The sequence below is a fragment of the Pinus tabuliformis genome, chromosome 4_1 (genome assembly GCF_031772625.1).
Source record: "Pinus tabuliformis cultivar Carrire ecotype Pingquan chromosome 4_1, CPIR1, whole genome shotgun sequence".
Taxonomy (NCBI): domain Eukaryota; kingdom Viridiplantae; phylum Streptophyta; class Pinopsida; order Pinales; family Pinaceae; genus Pinus; species Pinus tabuliformis.
In genome coordinates this window covers 848,673,132-848,686,826 of record NC_142303.1, presented here as the reverse complement: position 1 = coordinate 848,686,826, position 13,695 = coordinate 848,673,132, and the positions used below count along the sequence as shown (strand labels likewise).

The following is a 13,695-nucleotide window of genomic DNA, read 5'->3' as shown; positions in this document are numbered from 1 at the left end:
GACACATCAATTCTCTCCTTATTCTCTCTGAAATGGCCGCAGAAGAGGAAGATCTCTAGCGAAGGTATCAAGGGCAAGATTGGGATCTGTTTAGTCTTCTTCATGAGCCGAGTTCCTCAGGCAGGAGGCCGAGGTCAGTATGGAGGAAGTCTGGGTTTATCTATGAATAATTCTGGGCTCATTTATCATCTTTTTCAGGACTGAGTTAGAGCAGAAAAGGAGCCACACTTGGCAAGGGTTATTGGACTGTGTTTTTTTGTATATATTTGTATGGGTCTCCTCTCCAACAGTAAGCCGCACTCCTATTAACATGGTTCAGATAAACCACAGTACTTGTCACAGAAGGCCGAGAGTTTGGTTGTCATCACAGCTAGGCCGTGGGCCTAGTCTCCATGATCAGGTGGACTGAAAGGCTTATACATCAGCCCAGATCTACTAACTAAAGTGCACAAAATCTTTTGAAGGAAAGTTGCTGCCCTGAAATAAGAACTAAGGGTGAGTAATCAGTGTCAAGTAAAACCTAACCAGAACTCAGTCTTGAAGAGGCAGTTTTCTTGAAGATTGGACAGTGGTACTGATCCTCATATTGGCAAATCTATGATTGTACTCTCTCTTCATCTACTGAACATTTGATAATAATAATAAGAAGAATTGATCAAGGGTTTTCCCATCTTGGGGTTTTTCCTTGGCTTGTGCCATATCTTTGTGTTCTTTTGACTTGGCTTGTCTTCTGCACTTCCATTTAATGTTCTTTCCTTAGTTACTGATGGTTTATGGTCTAATAGAATTGATAATGAAGTGACTAAATAAAGCAGAGAACATGTTAACTCAAATTTTGTGCAAGCCCAAGCAAGAGAATGGAAGAAAGCAATCACTCTGTCATGCAGATCTTATGAAGTTATCTTCTGAGGCCAGCTGCAGAATGACTACTCTTATGCTGGAGGCTGAATCTCGGAGATCATTTCTGGGCTTAGTTGCAAGCTTCTACTGTGTCGATCCTATTTTATTCTGAGGCATGAACAATCTCCTATGATGGACAGATCAAAAGGCATACCTGGGCTAAATTGTCTTTCTCTTCTGTGTTGATTTGAGTCTATTCTGAGGTATGTTACTCTGAGTTTTGAGGTTTAATCTTTCATCTTTCCGGAAGGCTCTTCATTGGATAAACACTGCAATTCTGTGATTTATCTCAAAGGGTTAATCCTTGATGTCTGCCTGAAGCTCGAACCTGTTTTCTTAAAGCTGTTGCTCTGATGTCTTTTGAGGAGGTTTCCTGAGGCTCAGATCTCTTTTCCTAATAAATTGAGACTGCTTTAAAAGCTACCATTAAGGGCTGTTCTCGGACCTATATCAAGGTCTCATTATGGACATGATTTCTAGTCATAGTATCTGTGACTAGGCTTAAATCTTATCTAAAGAAAGCGAAGATTTTTAAAGGGCATATATATTCCCTGATCTGGAGGTGTGTGGGTCTAATCTAATAGCCCTCACCAAGCCCAGTTATCTTTCAATCAAATCAGAATTCTGGGTTCAACATATCACAATTTAAGGGGGTCAAATCAAATCAACAGTATTTTCTCAGAAGCCTGAATTTCTGTTTGGAAATATTCCTTCGATTTGTATAGAAAGCAACTATTCAACAAATTATGAGCTCCTGGCCTGAGTGAAGAAACTTTAATACTTTAGGATTTCTAAGTCTTCATCCTTGATTGGGAAGGAACCCTTACCTCTGCAAATTGAAGGACGAACAAGAAGCCAAGTATCAACTTCTGAAATTTTCTCCAACATTTATTTAATAAGTCTTCATCCTTGATTGAGAAGGAACCCTTACCTCTGCAAATTGAAGGACGAACAAGAAGCCAAGTATCAACTTCTGAAATGATCAGAAGAAGGATGTTCCGAGCTTGGTCATACACTGGACATCATCCATCCTCAGTATTCGGCACTTAAGTTTTGTTTTCTGAACTATGAAATCTAAGCACACTTATTGGTGCTTTGTAAAGGTCCGGTACATCTTGTAACACTTCAACTTTTGGAAGGCAGCTTGAAAAGCTACAGACTTCAAGCAAATATTGTCTTTGGTATGACTGAATCATATGCAAGACATGGCATTCAGGTTCAGATTTATGTATTATCATCCCAAACAAGTAAGTTGATTCACATTGTATAGTTATAAGAAGCCATATTGACATTACGTCTTCAGTATACAATATTCTGGCATTTCATTTACAGTCAGGTTAACATTGGCATCATCTCACATACATACTTACAGTCATCATTAAGAGAAGTATTGGTATGACATACTTGCAGTCCGAGACAATTATGATATTTTGATAAATTACTGACGACAGTATCATATTGAAATTCTGATATCAAGACTGGCTGTAGGTAGTTTGAATTTCTCTTTTCTCATCATTCAAAAAAGAAGAAGCACTGTTCCATTACTCTAATCTATGACAAAGAAGAGGGAGTTGAGTCTCCTATACGAAAAGAGAACCTACGACGATGAATCTCCAGTTTTGAACAATAACATAAAATTATAATTTGAGTACGAGAGGATAATCACAGCGAAGGAGGATCACACCTTGTATCTGTGAATAAACTTACAACAAATCTATAGTCTGATCAAAGCCTATAGCTTGGTGGTGATTTCAGTCCAGCATAAAATTTTCTGAGCATTTTATTATATTTCAGTGCATCATGAAGAGGTGTGTTGCAGGCACATATGCTACAAGGAGGTGAAGATCAGAAGCAATCTTTGTAACCATACTTCCCAGTATTGGAAAGGTCAGATGCATTCACATAAGGCGCGTGGCTGCCAATGAAGAAGTGTAAATCCTCTGGAGGAAAGGAATAGATCTAAGGGTGCTCTATGATTGTCTCATCTTCCAATAAGTCTGGTTCTCTTGAAGTATTGTAACTAAGATAGAAGAAATAACAACTATTGAAAGATAATACCTCTGGAAAGGATCTTTTTTTCTTAAGTAAAGTCTACAGCTCTAATCTGAGCTTTCTTCAAATCAAAGTCTGAGGTTCTGATCAAAGTTCAAAGACTATTAAACAGGGGCAGTACGAAGAAGCCTAGCAATTGATGGAACCGTGTTAGTAGCATCTTGGAAGTCTGGCCGTTAAGAAAAGTGCATAGCACCTTGAAGTAGTTTCTTATAACAACCCTTATGTGCAAGAAATCAAAGGTAGCTTGAAGAAAGACATAGATGCCTGAATAAGAAATCATGAATTAAGTAATTTGATGATTCGAGATCACGTGAAGCAAGGCTTCAGAGGGAGTGACAAAATCCCTGATGACTTTTCCTACCCAATAACTTTTTTATGTTATGGCAGTTGGGTTTGATGACTCCGATGATCTCTGTCACCTGAGAAGGATAGGTTGCTCGAAGTTTATACATGGAAGAAATATGTCACTTAGAGTATAAATATATAGTAACTGATGATGTTGATCCTCATATAAGTTGTCTCTTAAAGTCAAGATGGAAAGACCTTACCATTTTGCATTGTTCCCTGCACGTAAAAGCTGCTGGTTTGCATTCATATATCTTGTGGATCCCTGTTTATGCCTATGGAGAAGCCTCATATATTGGACAATTGTTTGTTTAATTATCCCTGTGACTCTACGAACTCCATTGAGGCTGAACGAATAAAGTAGCCAGCATGGACATCTAAGTAAACTTCACAACAGCCATTTATGCACACACTGTTGTATATTTCAGAGTAGGATTCGGAAAATCCTGTATTAACAACAGATACCACTTTATGTGGTACAACAAGGGACATTCCTGTTTATGAAAGAGCACTACCAGGACTAAGACATGTTTAATTACAAAGTGGTTGGATCTTATGATAAGCAGGCTGCCAGATGGACACTTTGCACTCTGGAAAGACAAGCTTAGGCTTGTGGTCTCCCTGAGTAAGAGGGAGTAAGAACAGTTAAATATTTCCTTCATCAGATATGCAAGAAGCAGAGGATAGCCAAGTGCTGCTAAGATCTCTGATGTAAATCAGTAAGCTGTGTATACATCTATATGCTGCTGGGAGCTATGAGGCTTTCATTTGACGATCTGATCATCAATATCATCTTCAAGATCTAGTCTTGATTTCCAGAAAGCAGCCTGACACTATTCCCTTTATGAAAGGATCTTTGGTTAAGATGGAACATTGAGCTCTGGGAGCTCCTGAAGACTTGGGGTACTTATTGAGCTATGAGCGACCATAGGGTGAGTGGTTCACCTTCCCCTATAGTTGTGCGGTGTATAGGGTGAGTGGTTCACCTTCCCCTATAAGTGTGCGGTGTATAGGGTGAGTGGTTCACCTTCCCCTATGATTGATGACACATGCGTGTAGGGTGAGTGGTTCACCTTCCCCTACTGTTGATGACAAATGCATAGGATGAGTGGTTCACCTTCTCCTATGGCATATGAGCAGGATGAGTGGTTCACCTTCTCCTGTGGATACCCCATGAGAGATGCATTCAGGCATCTGGTTGTGGACATGTTGGTGGGACATGGTTCATCCTTTCCCCACATGTAGGATCCTCATTCCCTACGATTGATGGTTGACATGTCGGTGGGATGTGGTTCATCCATTCCCCACTAGTAGGATCCTTCCTATGTTTGATTGGGTGGCATGCATGTAGGATGTGGTTCGTCCTTTCCCTACGTGTGATTGTAGGATGTGGTTCGTCCTTTCCCTACGTATGGTTGTGAGCAGGATGTGATACATTCTTTCCCTGCTATTGATTCAGTATCATCCTACCCATGTAGTCCGAGACACATGGGAAGTACCTCTCATCTGGCCAATGAGTTGGGAAAAGTGGTTAGGGACCATAGCACTACCGATGGACGCATCGGGTACTGCCGTACTCCCTATGACTAGGATGCATGGTGTTCTTCAACTTGATCTGGGATCAAGTTTGATTGAGGTTTTACCTCTGGACTGACTTTTGTCAATAGAGAGTGGTAAAGTCTTGTGACTCACTCTCGATCAATTCTTCTTCATTATTACATTAGTGTTCAGCAGAGCAGAGCAAAGCAGAGACAGGATTCAGAGATGGTTCATGGTGTCTGGATGGCTTTATGATCAGTGACAGTGGCTGATGGTTTGACAGGTGGAATTCTCCCTAGTTGAGAGGGAGTGATAAAATTGGCAACTAGTGCCAAATTCCACCTTGGTCTACTCCTTTGAGGAAGATTATTGTGACATTGAATTCCTATTTTTGAGAGGTCCAAAATCGACCGTAAGATCATCAAATTTGGATAAGGAAAAATATTTATTTACTTAAAAGAAATTCTACAAGTCATAACCTTATAAGCTGGGAAAAATGAAAAATTGAAATTCAAATTTGCGTCCAAAATGCTAAGGTCAGCTTCACCTCCATAAGGACAAATTGTTATATATAAAGGTGCCCTCCATTCTCATTTGACACATCAATTCTTTCTTTATTCTCTCTGAAATGGCCGCAGAAGAGGAAGATCTCTAGTGAAGGTATCAAGGGCAAGATTGGGAATTGTTTAGTCTTCTTCATGAGCTGAGTTCCTCAGGCAGGAGGTCAAGGTCAGTATGGAGGAATTCTGGGTTTATCTATGAATAATTCTGGACACATTTATTAGAAAAGGAGCCGCACTTGGCAAGGGTTGTTGGATGGTGTTTTTTGGTATATATTTGTATGGGTCTCCTCTCCAACAGTAAGGCACAATCCTATTATCATGGTTAAGATAAACCACAATACTTGTCATAGAAGGCCGAGAGTTTGGTTGTCATCACAACTAGGCCGTGGGCCTAGTCTCCATGAGCAGGTGGACTCAAAGGCTTATACATCAGCCCAGATCTACTAACTAAAGTGCATAAAATCTTGTGAAGGAAAGCCACTGCCGTGAAATAAGAACTAAGGGTTAGTAATCAGCATGAAGTAAAACCTAAGTAGAACTCAGTCTTGAAGAGGCAGTTTCTTTGAGGATTGGACAGTTGTACTCTCTCTTCCTCTGCTGAATATTTGATAATAATAATAAGAAGAATTGATCAAGGGTTTTCCTCATCTTGGGGGTTTTCCTTGGCTTGTGCCATAACTTTGTGTTCTTTTGACTTGGCTTGTCTTCTGCACTTTCATTTAATGTTCTTTCATTAGTTACTGATGGTTTATGGTCTAATAGAATTGATAATGAAGTTACTAAATAAAGCAGAGAACATGTTAACTCAAATTTTAACAGCGTTCCTTGTTCAAATTTCCAATTTCCAGTTATTGGGTTGTGTATCACATGTTGATCTTTGTAGCTCAAGTAGGTACTTCTGCTCAGGCCTAAGTGTTTCGGTATGCAGAAGTCATCCAAAGTCTCCTTAGGATTCTTGCTCAAGTATTGAGTAAATTGCTATTGTAACTTAGCCTAAGTCTAACATAGGAAAAACTCATAAGTAATTATGTTATAGCTTAAGTCTAAGTAGGAAAAAGTTAAAACTCATAATTAATTATGTTGGCTATTGAGCTAAAGAAACTTAAGAAAAGTATTTACGTTAGTGGTTATGTTTTAATCCCCATTGTTGATCTCAAGTGAGGTGAGATCTATTATCGGCTGCCAATAACTTTGGAGATAAGGGTCAAGGATTTAGCTCAATTGAAAGTTATAAAAGCAAGGCTAAGGAGAGGAGAAAGACACACCATACAATGACAAAAGCCATTGAGAGAGAGATTTTCTCAAGTGAGGAGTGAGATACTTGTGTGATGGGTCTGAGGAAGGTGTAGGGATATAATATTAGAGATCCAGATCTGGCAAGTAGATCAAGGATAGATGTCGGACTTGATCAACTGGATCAAATCCAGGGTATGTTGCATTTATAAATTCCTCAGCTGGGCCGTTATCCCAGGACTTGAGCCCAAGTAGGTTTTGATCATTATTAATGAAGATTTCATTAGGAATGTTAGGGTTTCCCAAAGTAAAACTATTCCTGAATGAAGAAATTTACATTGAAGCTGTTAGAGATAAGGAAGCTTAAATAATGTCAGGAATTCAATAATATGTGGACCCTTTAATGAGCTAAATCATGTCCAGTTAAACAAAAAGTTGTGATCAAGCCTCTAAGGCAATTGTTTATCATGCAAAACTGTGAATCATATGTAAATTAACAAAGCATTAGAAGTTTAGTTTGTAGTTAGAATATGCTTGCTGAGATTTGATCAAACAGCTTTCTATCCAAAAACATAGATCTCTTCTTCAACCTTACAAAAGTCCAAAGATAGAATATTTTTTGACTTGACAATAGCTAGGAGTTCCTAAATCATGACAGTTATTCCTATGCAAATGATTTAATAAATAAAAAAGTGTTGGTTTAGTAATGGTGAATACAATGATCTGATTTGTTTGAGTGAAATTGAAACTACAAAGTCAAAAAATGAAGAAAAAGAACCAGTGTTTTGTTCTCCCCTAGCATGAATCTAATGAAGTGAGTTGCAACAAAATAAAGTGTGCAAGAAAGGCATGATACAACCTTGATTAAAACTGTTTACCCAATTCAGTGTGGCCTTGTGCTTAGAACAGAAATCAAGTTTTAAATATTGTCAAAATGATAATGATTCCCTGTTCTTGAGAATGAAGTTGTGAGAGTCAATAACATGTTACCTTTGGATCTAGAACCTTAGAATCAGTCTCAGCACTCCCTCAATCAGGAATCCAAATCCTCAACTTCCAAATCCTCAGTATTCTCTGACTACTTAATTTATATGGTTCAAATAGAAAATTCCATGCTTATCAAAGTACATTTTAGCAATCTAGCCATTAAATTTGTGTTGTTTGTATGATCACTCATCGATCATAGGAGGTATTCAATAATTTTATTTAAGGAGTTTTCAAGTAATTTCTAGATGGCTCTTGTTCACTCGAATCAGGTATATGACGTTCTGCTTGTTCGAGGATAACTCGTTCAAAGCCTGATCTGAGATTGAAACAACTCAAGCAGGGGAGATTTGCTGTATAACTTTACATATGATAATACTACTAACTGTTTATTGACAATTAATAACTGAAAGGTTGTTACCTTAGACTAGAGTGGCACATTTACAATTATTTATATATCCCTATCATTTCTGGCGTTCAGCATACTTGTTAATTCATTGAGCATAACTTGTGATTGGAACCCTGTTGTTCTCCTTGGGCATATTACACGAACTTTCCTTGAGCAGGCATTTATAACAAGTCTTATTGGAAAGTGTCATAGAAGCAGGTAGTACCCTTTATAGTCTTTTCTTAGCTGTTTGTCTGGTATTGTAATCGACTCTGCACTGAAAAAGAAAACTAATGCTTGTCATTATTTAATTAAATATTTGCCAATGGTAATGCTTAGTTGTTTGTGTCATGTTCAAATAAAATCACTACACTGTTTACTGCTAGGTTAATTTTTATGCTTAAGAATGTAACCCTTCCTCATCTTTCTTTTAATCTTAAAATGTTGATGCCTTAGTCTCACTGCAATTTACATCAGTTTGGCTGATGAATAGCCATGATGATGTGCTATAAACTCATTCCAAATGGCATATGGTGATAATCTTGAGTGCAATTCTTTTTTCTTTCTTTGAAGTTCTGGTATACTGTAGTTTTCATCCTGTTAGTTTTGCTGCATCCCAGTTTCATCAGAAGAAGAAGGATTATGTTAAAGAGGCTATTTGCTGTAGCCATTTTGTCACTTCTCAACCTTTCTGATGAGATTGAATCTTATACTTATTTCCTTTTTGTGGGTTTTGCAGTTTCTGTTATCGGGCTCATCATAATGGCGACACTGTTTATACATGAATTGAAGTTTTATCTCACAACGAAAACTGTACATGAGGTTTTATTTTCTATCATTGTGTTCCAATTCATCTGTTAATTTTTATATGCTATGTTAATTTTATACTTTAGAGGTTCAGATATAGGTCTTTGCATGGTAAAATGTTTCAACTATTAGTGTCCATGTTGCAACTTATTTTCTTATTATGTAGATGCTTCCAATGCCAGGATTTATATATAAACAGAAAAAATAGTATATAATTGAATATATTGTTCTTTATGTGCAGATGTCTGTAGATGTGAAGCGTGGAGAGAATCTTCCTATACATATTAATATGACTTTCCCTTCCATACCTTGTCCAAGTGAGTTATTTATATTTCTTTCTTTTTATCAAATGTCCATTAACCCTTCTTAGGGTGGATAGATATAGTGATGTTTGCCTTTCTTCTATCATCCACAGATAAATGAGTCCATCAGTCTATAGAAAGTTCAACAGATACATTGTTATTTTTGTTCTCTCTTCAGACGTTTGTTATAGGACTTTTCACATAGTGAATTTTCTTTGTTTACAGTGATACTAAAGAGTCATTTTGTTATTTTGTTCTTGCTGCGTGTCTAAATGTAGACAGGGCAGTATAAGGGTGTTACACTGTTATTCATTTTGAGCTAAATTTGTGTTGTATAGTCACATGCTTACTCTTCCTGTGGTGCTTTGCACTAAAGTTCACTAGATACATTGTTATTGTTGTTCTCTCTTCCGTTGTTTCTGTTACAGGAGTTTTCATATAGGAAATTTGATTTCTTTAGAGTCATACCAAATATTTATCTGGCTGTTTTTGTTCTTGCCGTGTGTCTAACTGTTGACAGGGGGTATAAGGATGTTATTCATTTTGAGCTAAAAGTTGTGTTGCATAGTCACTTGCTCACTCTTCCTATGCAGCTTTGGACTAAAGTTATTATAACCAGAACTAGACTGGAACTGGAAAGGCAAAAATCTTGAACTGGCTAGGGATTTCGAACCAGATAGGAATTGGGATTAGAACCGTTTCGAAGAATTGGTTGACTAAAAAATACATAAAGTATATATGTATATATATTGTTAGATTTTTAGGCACTAGATTCAGTGCACACACACACACACCGGATCTGGTAACAGCTTCCTATGAACTTTAGACAGCTAATGAACTGAAACACACTGGTGTGTCTAACCAAAAACAAATTTAGCACAGCCGAACTTATAAAACCAGCAATTCAATCATGCACAGTAAACACAAAAGTTCAGCCCAAAACACAATTCTTATTAGTCTTTCAACAAGACTCTAGGCCCCTGCACAAGGGATAATGGTCTTCGAGGAAATTACATATACAACAATCACACTGGATCTGATTTAGTGGATCAAGCCCTAGATCCATCCTCAATCTGGCTGATTTGAATCTCCTTTGCTGCTCCGTGCTCCTTCCGCAGACCCAACACAACTGAGTATCTCGCTCATAGCAAACCTGCAATATTACTCATGCAGATCTCTTGCTTACTTGAGAGAATCTCTCTCAAAATGTGTTGTGCTCGTGCACGTCTGTGCCTTGCTCAGCCCTCTCGGCTCTCCACAGGCCCTTTCAGACCTCTTAGCTCTCTTGCCAACCCACAAGAATGAATGATTCACCCTTCTATTTATACTTTCCCAAAGGGTGCAATACCATGGTTCATCAGAATACCATGGGTCTATGGGTGCAAAGCCCCATCTCTTAGCCCACTTGCCCCTCACGTGAAAATACTCTTGATGCTAACCAAAACATCAACACACACACGCACACACACATATATATTTTTTTCTATGTGGTTCACAGTGCTTGGAGATTGGTGACTGCTACGTCCATGGAATATTTGTACCAAGCAGATCTACCTGAAAGGATCACTTCCTATTAGCTCAACCGTAGAGTTTGACTCTAAGAGTGTCAAGAGAATTGAACCCATGACCTATCAAGAGCAGAGGATCTTTAACGATGGGGACTAGACCAACTAAACCATCCCTCAGAACTATATCTATATCTATATGTAAAAACAAAGTTTCCAAAAAAATTGACATCAAATATGCAAAGTTTGCTCATGTATTAGTGTAAGGGTGTGAACACTGAATATAGCAAAATATAGCAAAATGACACTGAGTGCAATACATATCTGAACCAAAATACATAAATGTTGAAACTTTAAATGGCCTTGAGTTTGATACATATCTGAACCAAAAACAAACTTTGAGGGTTTGAATGGCCCCTAGATTCCAAAAGCATCATACTACAAGCTACAACAAAATTTCACATCATTGAATATAACAAATTGGAACCTAGTGCAATTCATATCTGAACCGAAGTACATAAACACTAAGGCTCTGAATGGCCTCGAGATGTGATATATATCTGAACCAAAATACATAAACATTGAGGCTATAAATGGCCTCTAGAGACCAAAAAATAATAAATATCGAGCTGCAAGTTACAACAAAATTAAAGTCACTACAATATAACAATATTCATCAAAATCATCAAAATCCTTCTCATAATCTTCTGCCTCATCCTTTGACCTCTATCATCTAGGGTCATTGCTGATTCGCTAGTGCTTGGAAGCTCTAGTGCTGCATGTAGTTCCAATTCCATCCATCTCGAGTCATAAATGTTGTTGGGACACCTGAACACAATCGATTTTGAGGAGGGATCAATATTGTCTAAGACAATGAGATATGTATCAAGTGATTTGTTCCACAATTGGATGTGCCTAAGTCGAGGGTTGTATTGCCAAATCATCTCGAAGCTCGCTTTGAATCAACTCTCTTCATTGCAGCTCCACAATCTCCAAATGCTCACAAATTATGATTCAAATACTATGAGGCAAATAGAGTGGGGACATCATTATATAAGATTGGATTAGGGTTTGGGAGGGGGGTCACTACTTATCTTTCTTATTTTTGCTTTTTGTTTCTTTTGAGCAGATAGGTGCCAAAAGTGGGATTGATTGGTGCAGGAGCAGTTTGGGTTTGGACTCTGGAGTGGCTTGGGAAAGGCAGAAGGATTCTCTTATGTTGATAATTATCTTGTGATATTCTTGTAGTCTTATTAACTTTCTTTATCTTATTTTCATCAAGCAATCATCAAATCAAAACATGAAGATCAACAACACCAGATGTAGGCACTCAGCCAGGGCTAAAACCCCTCTATAGGGGAAAACCCAGTCAAACTCTTCCACTAGTAAATCAAATTGAGATAGACCAAGACCTTAGACCCAAAAGACCTTCCTCCTCCACCAAGTCAACCTTCCAAGATGATTCAACAAACTTCAGTAGTCTCTTCTTGTCCAACAACTCCAGCCCAACAACAATCTAAGATTTTGACCCCCAGCTTTTAGAATTTCGACCATATTGCAGATCTGAAATTTCGGCCTCCCCAACGGCTTCAAAATTTCGCATGTGTAAGAGTAGAGAGAAAATTGACTTCCTTTTGCTTGACAAAGACTTCCTTCTCTTTTGCTAGGGTTTTCTTCCTCTTCCTTGAATTTCGCACCCTTCTTTCCTCTCCAACAATTGCAGATCGAACTTGTTGTGTAGGTGCTCTAAATGAGGTCAAGTTGCTGCCTTTATATAGTTGATTCTGCCTCTTAATTAGGCTGACTTGTTCAGGTTGAGGTTGACTGGTGGAGGAGGCCTAAAAGACCTAATTTACATCAAAATAAATTTCTTCTTTGATATATAAAGCCCAAGAAGGGTCTTTTATATATTGACAAGGACAAGGACTTATGACATAAACCCTAGAAGCCTGCAATGGAGGCTTTGACCTAAAAATCATTGACCCAAGCATGAAACCCATGCTTTAATAAGTCAATTTCTCTTACAATAAAATTTTCTTTTTCTTTCTTTTGACAGATACATTACATCATGACTCAAATACAATTATGAAGACGGACACTAGTTACATTTTTCAATAGCCCCTAGGGGTGTTGTGTCTATATGTTAGATGTTGGACATGTGACATGCTAGGACATGAGTTAGACACATGTCTTGAAATAGGACACTTGCCAAACACGTATTGGAACATGCCCTAGACCTATCCTACCTTTTTTTTCGAAGGAAAAAAATCTGTATTTTTATTAATATAAACTAAAAGTACATAGTTAGATGCCATAGGCATTTAGCAGTGCGTGTAAGCCCCTGCCATGGCATTTCTAAATACTTGCCTCCCTAAACATAACTGTAAACTATGTCAATGAAGTTAAATCTATATCTTCTCATCAAAAGAAAAACATGAAATTACAACATTCAACAAAATTGTAGTAATAAAAATGTCCACTATCTTACAAAGAAACTAAAGGAGTTTAGAATATTAGTTCCAAGGATCATGTGTATGTTCAGTTGAATGCTCATTTTGAATTATAGATATAATATATGTTCCTCGATGTAGTCCTAGTTCAGCTTTTGAGAGTTCATTTGCTAAGCTGTTCCTGTCTATGCATATTTGAGACAAAGATATATGTGAGAATTCTGTGAGAATACGATGTACATCATCATACAAAGGTTGTAAGGTGAAATTCTCGAGAGCAATTTCTATTGATTTTCCTTTAAATTATGCTTGCTGCTTGAATGAACAAACTGAAACTACTTTTTTTATCACCAAGACACAAAATTTCTCCACAATAGATAAGCAGCATAATAAAACACAAAGATAAAGAACACAATCGCACAAGAGACACAATAATTTTCTAGGGAACCCAACTGGGAAAACCCTCTCCTTGCTGTTGTATTTTATTGATAGAGTACACAACTCAAATACAAGGCAAATTGTCTATTGATAACAAAATTGTTCTCTTGCTAACCTAGCCTAGACCTGCCCTGAACCTTACTTGGTCACAACTCCTATCCTTTGTGCACAAACAGGCCCAAAATC

At 37.7% G+C, this 13,695-nt stretch overlaps 1 protein-coding gene across 1 annotated transcript in view; it reads left to right on the top strand.

The window, feature by feature from the left end:
- Nucleotides 1-13,695, top strand: part of LOC149178880 (Endoplasmic reticulum vesicle transporter protein) — a 215,578-nt gene that overhangs the window by 46,250 nt on the left and 155,633 nt on the right. The window contains exons 3-4 of the mRNA XM_089420468.1: nucleotides 8,747-8,829; nucleotides 9,056-9,131. Of these exons, the coding sequence (XP_089276594.1) occupies nucleotides 8,747-8,829; nucleotides 9,056-9,131 (159 nt within the window). The remainder of the gene's footprint in view (nucleotides 1-8,746; nucleotides 8,830-9,055; nucleotides 9,132-13,695) is intronic.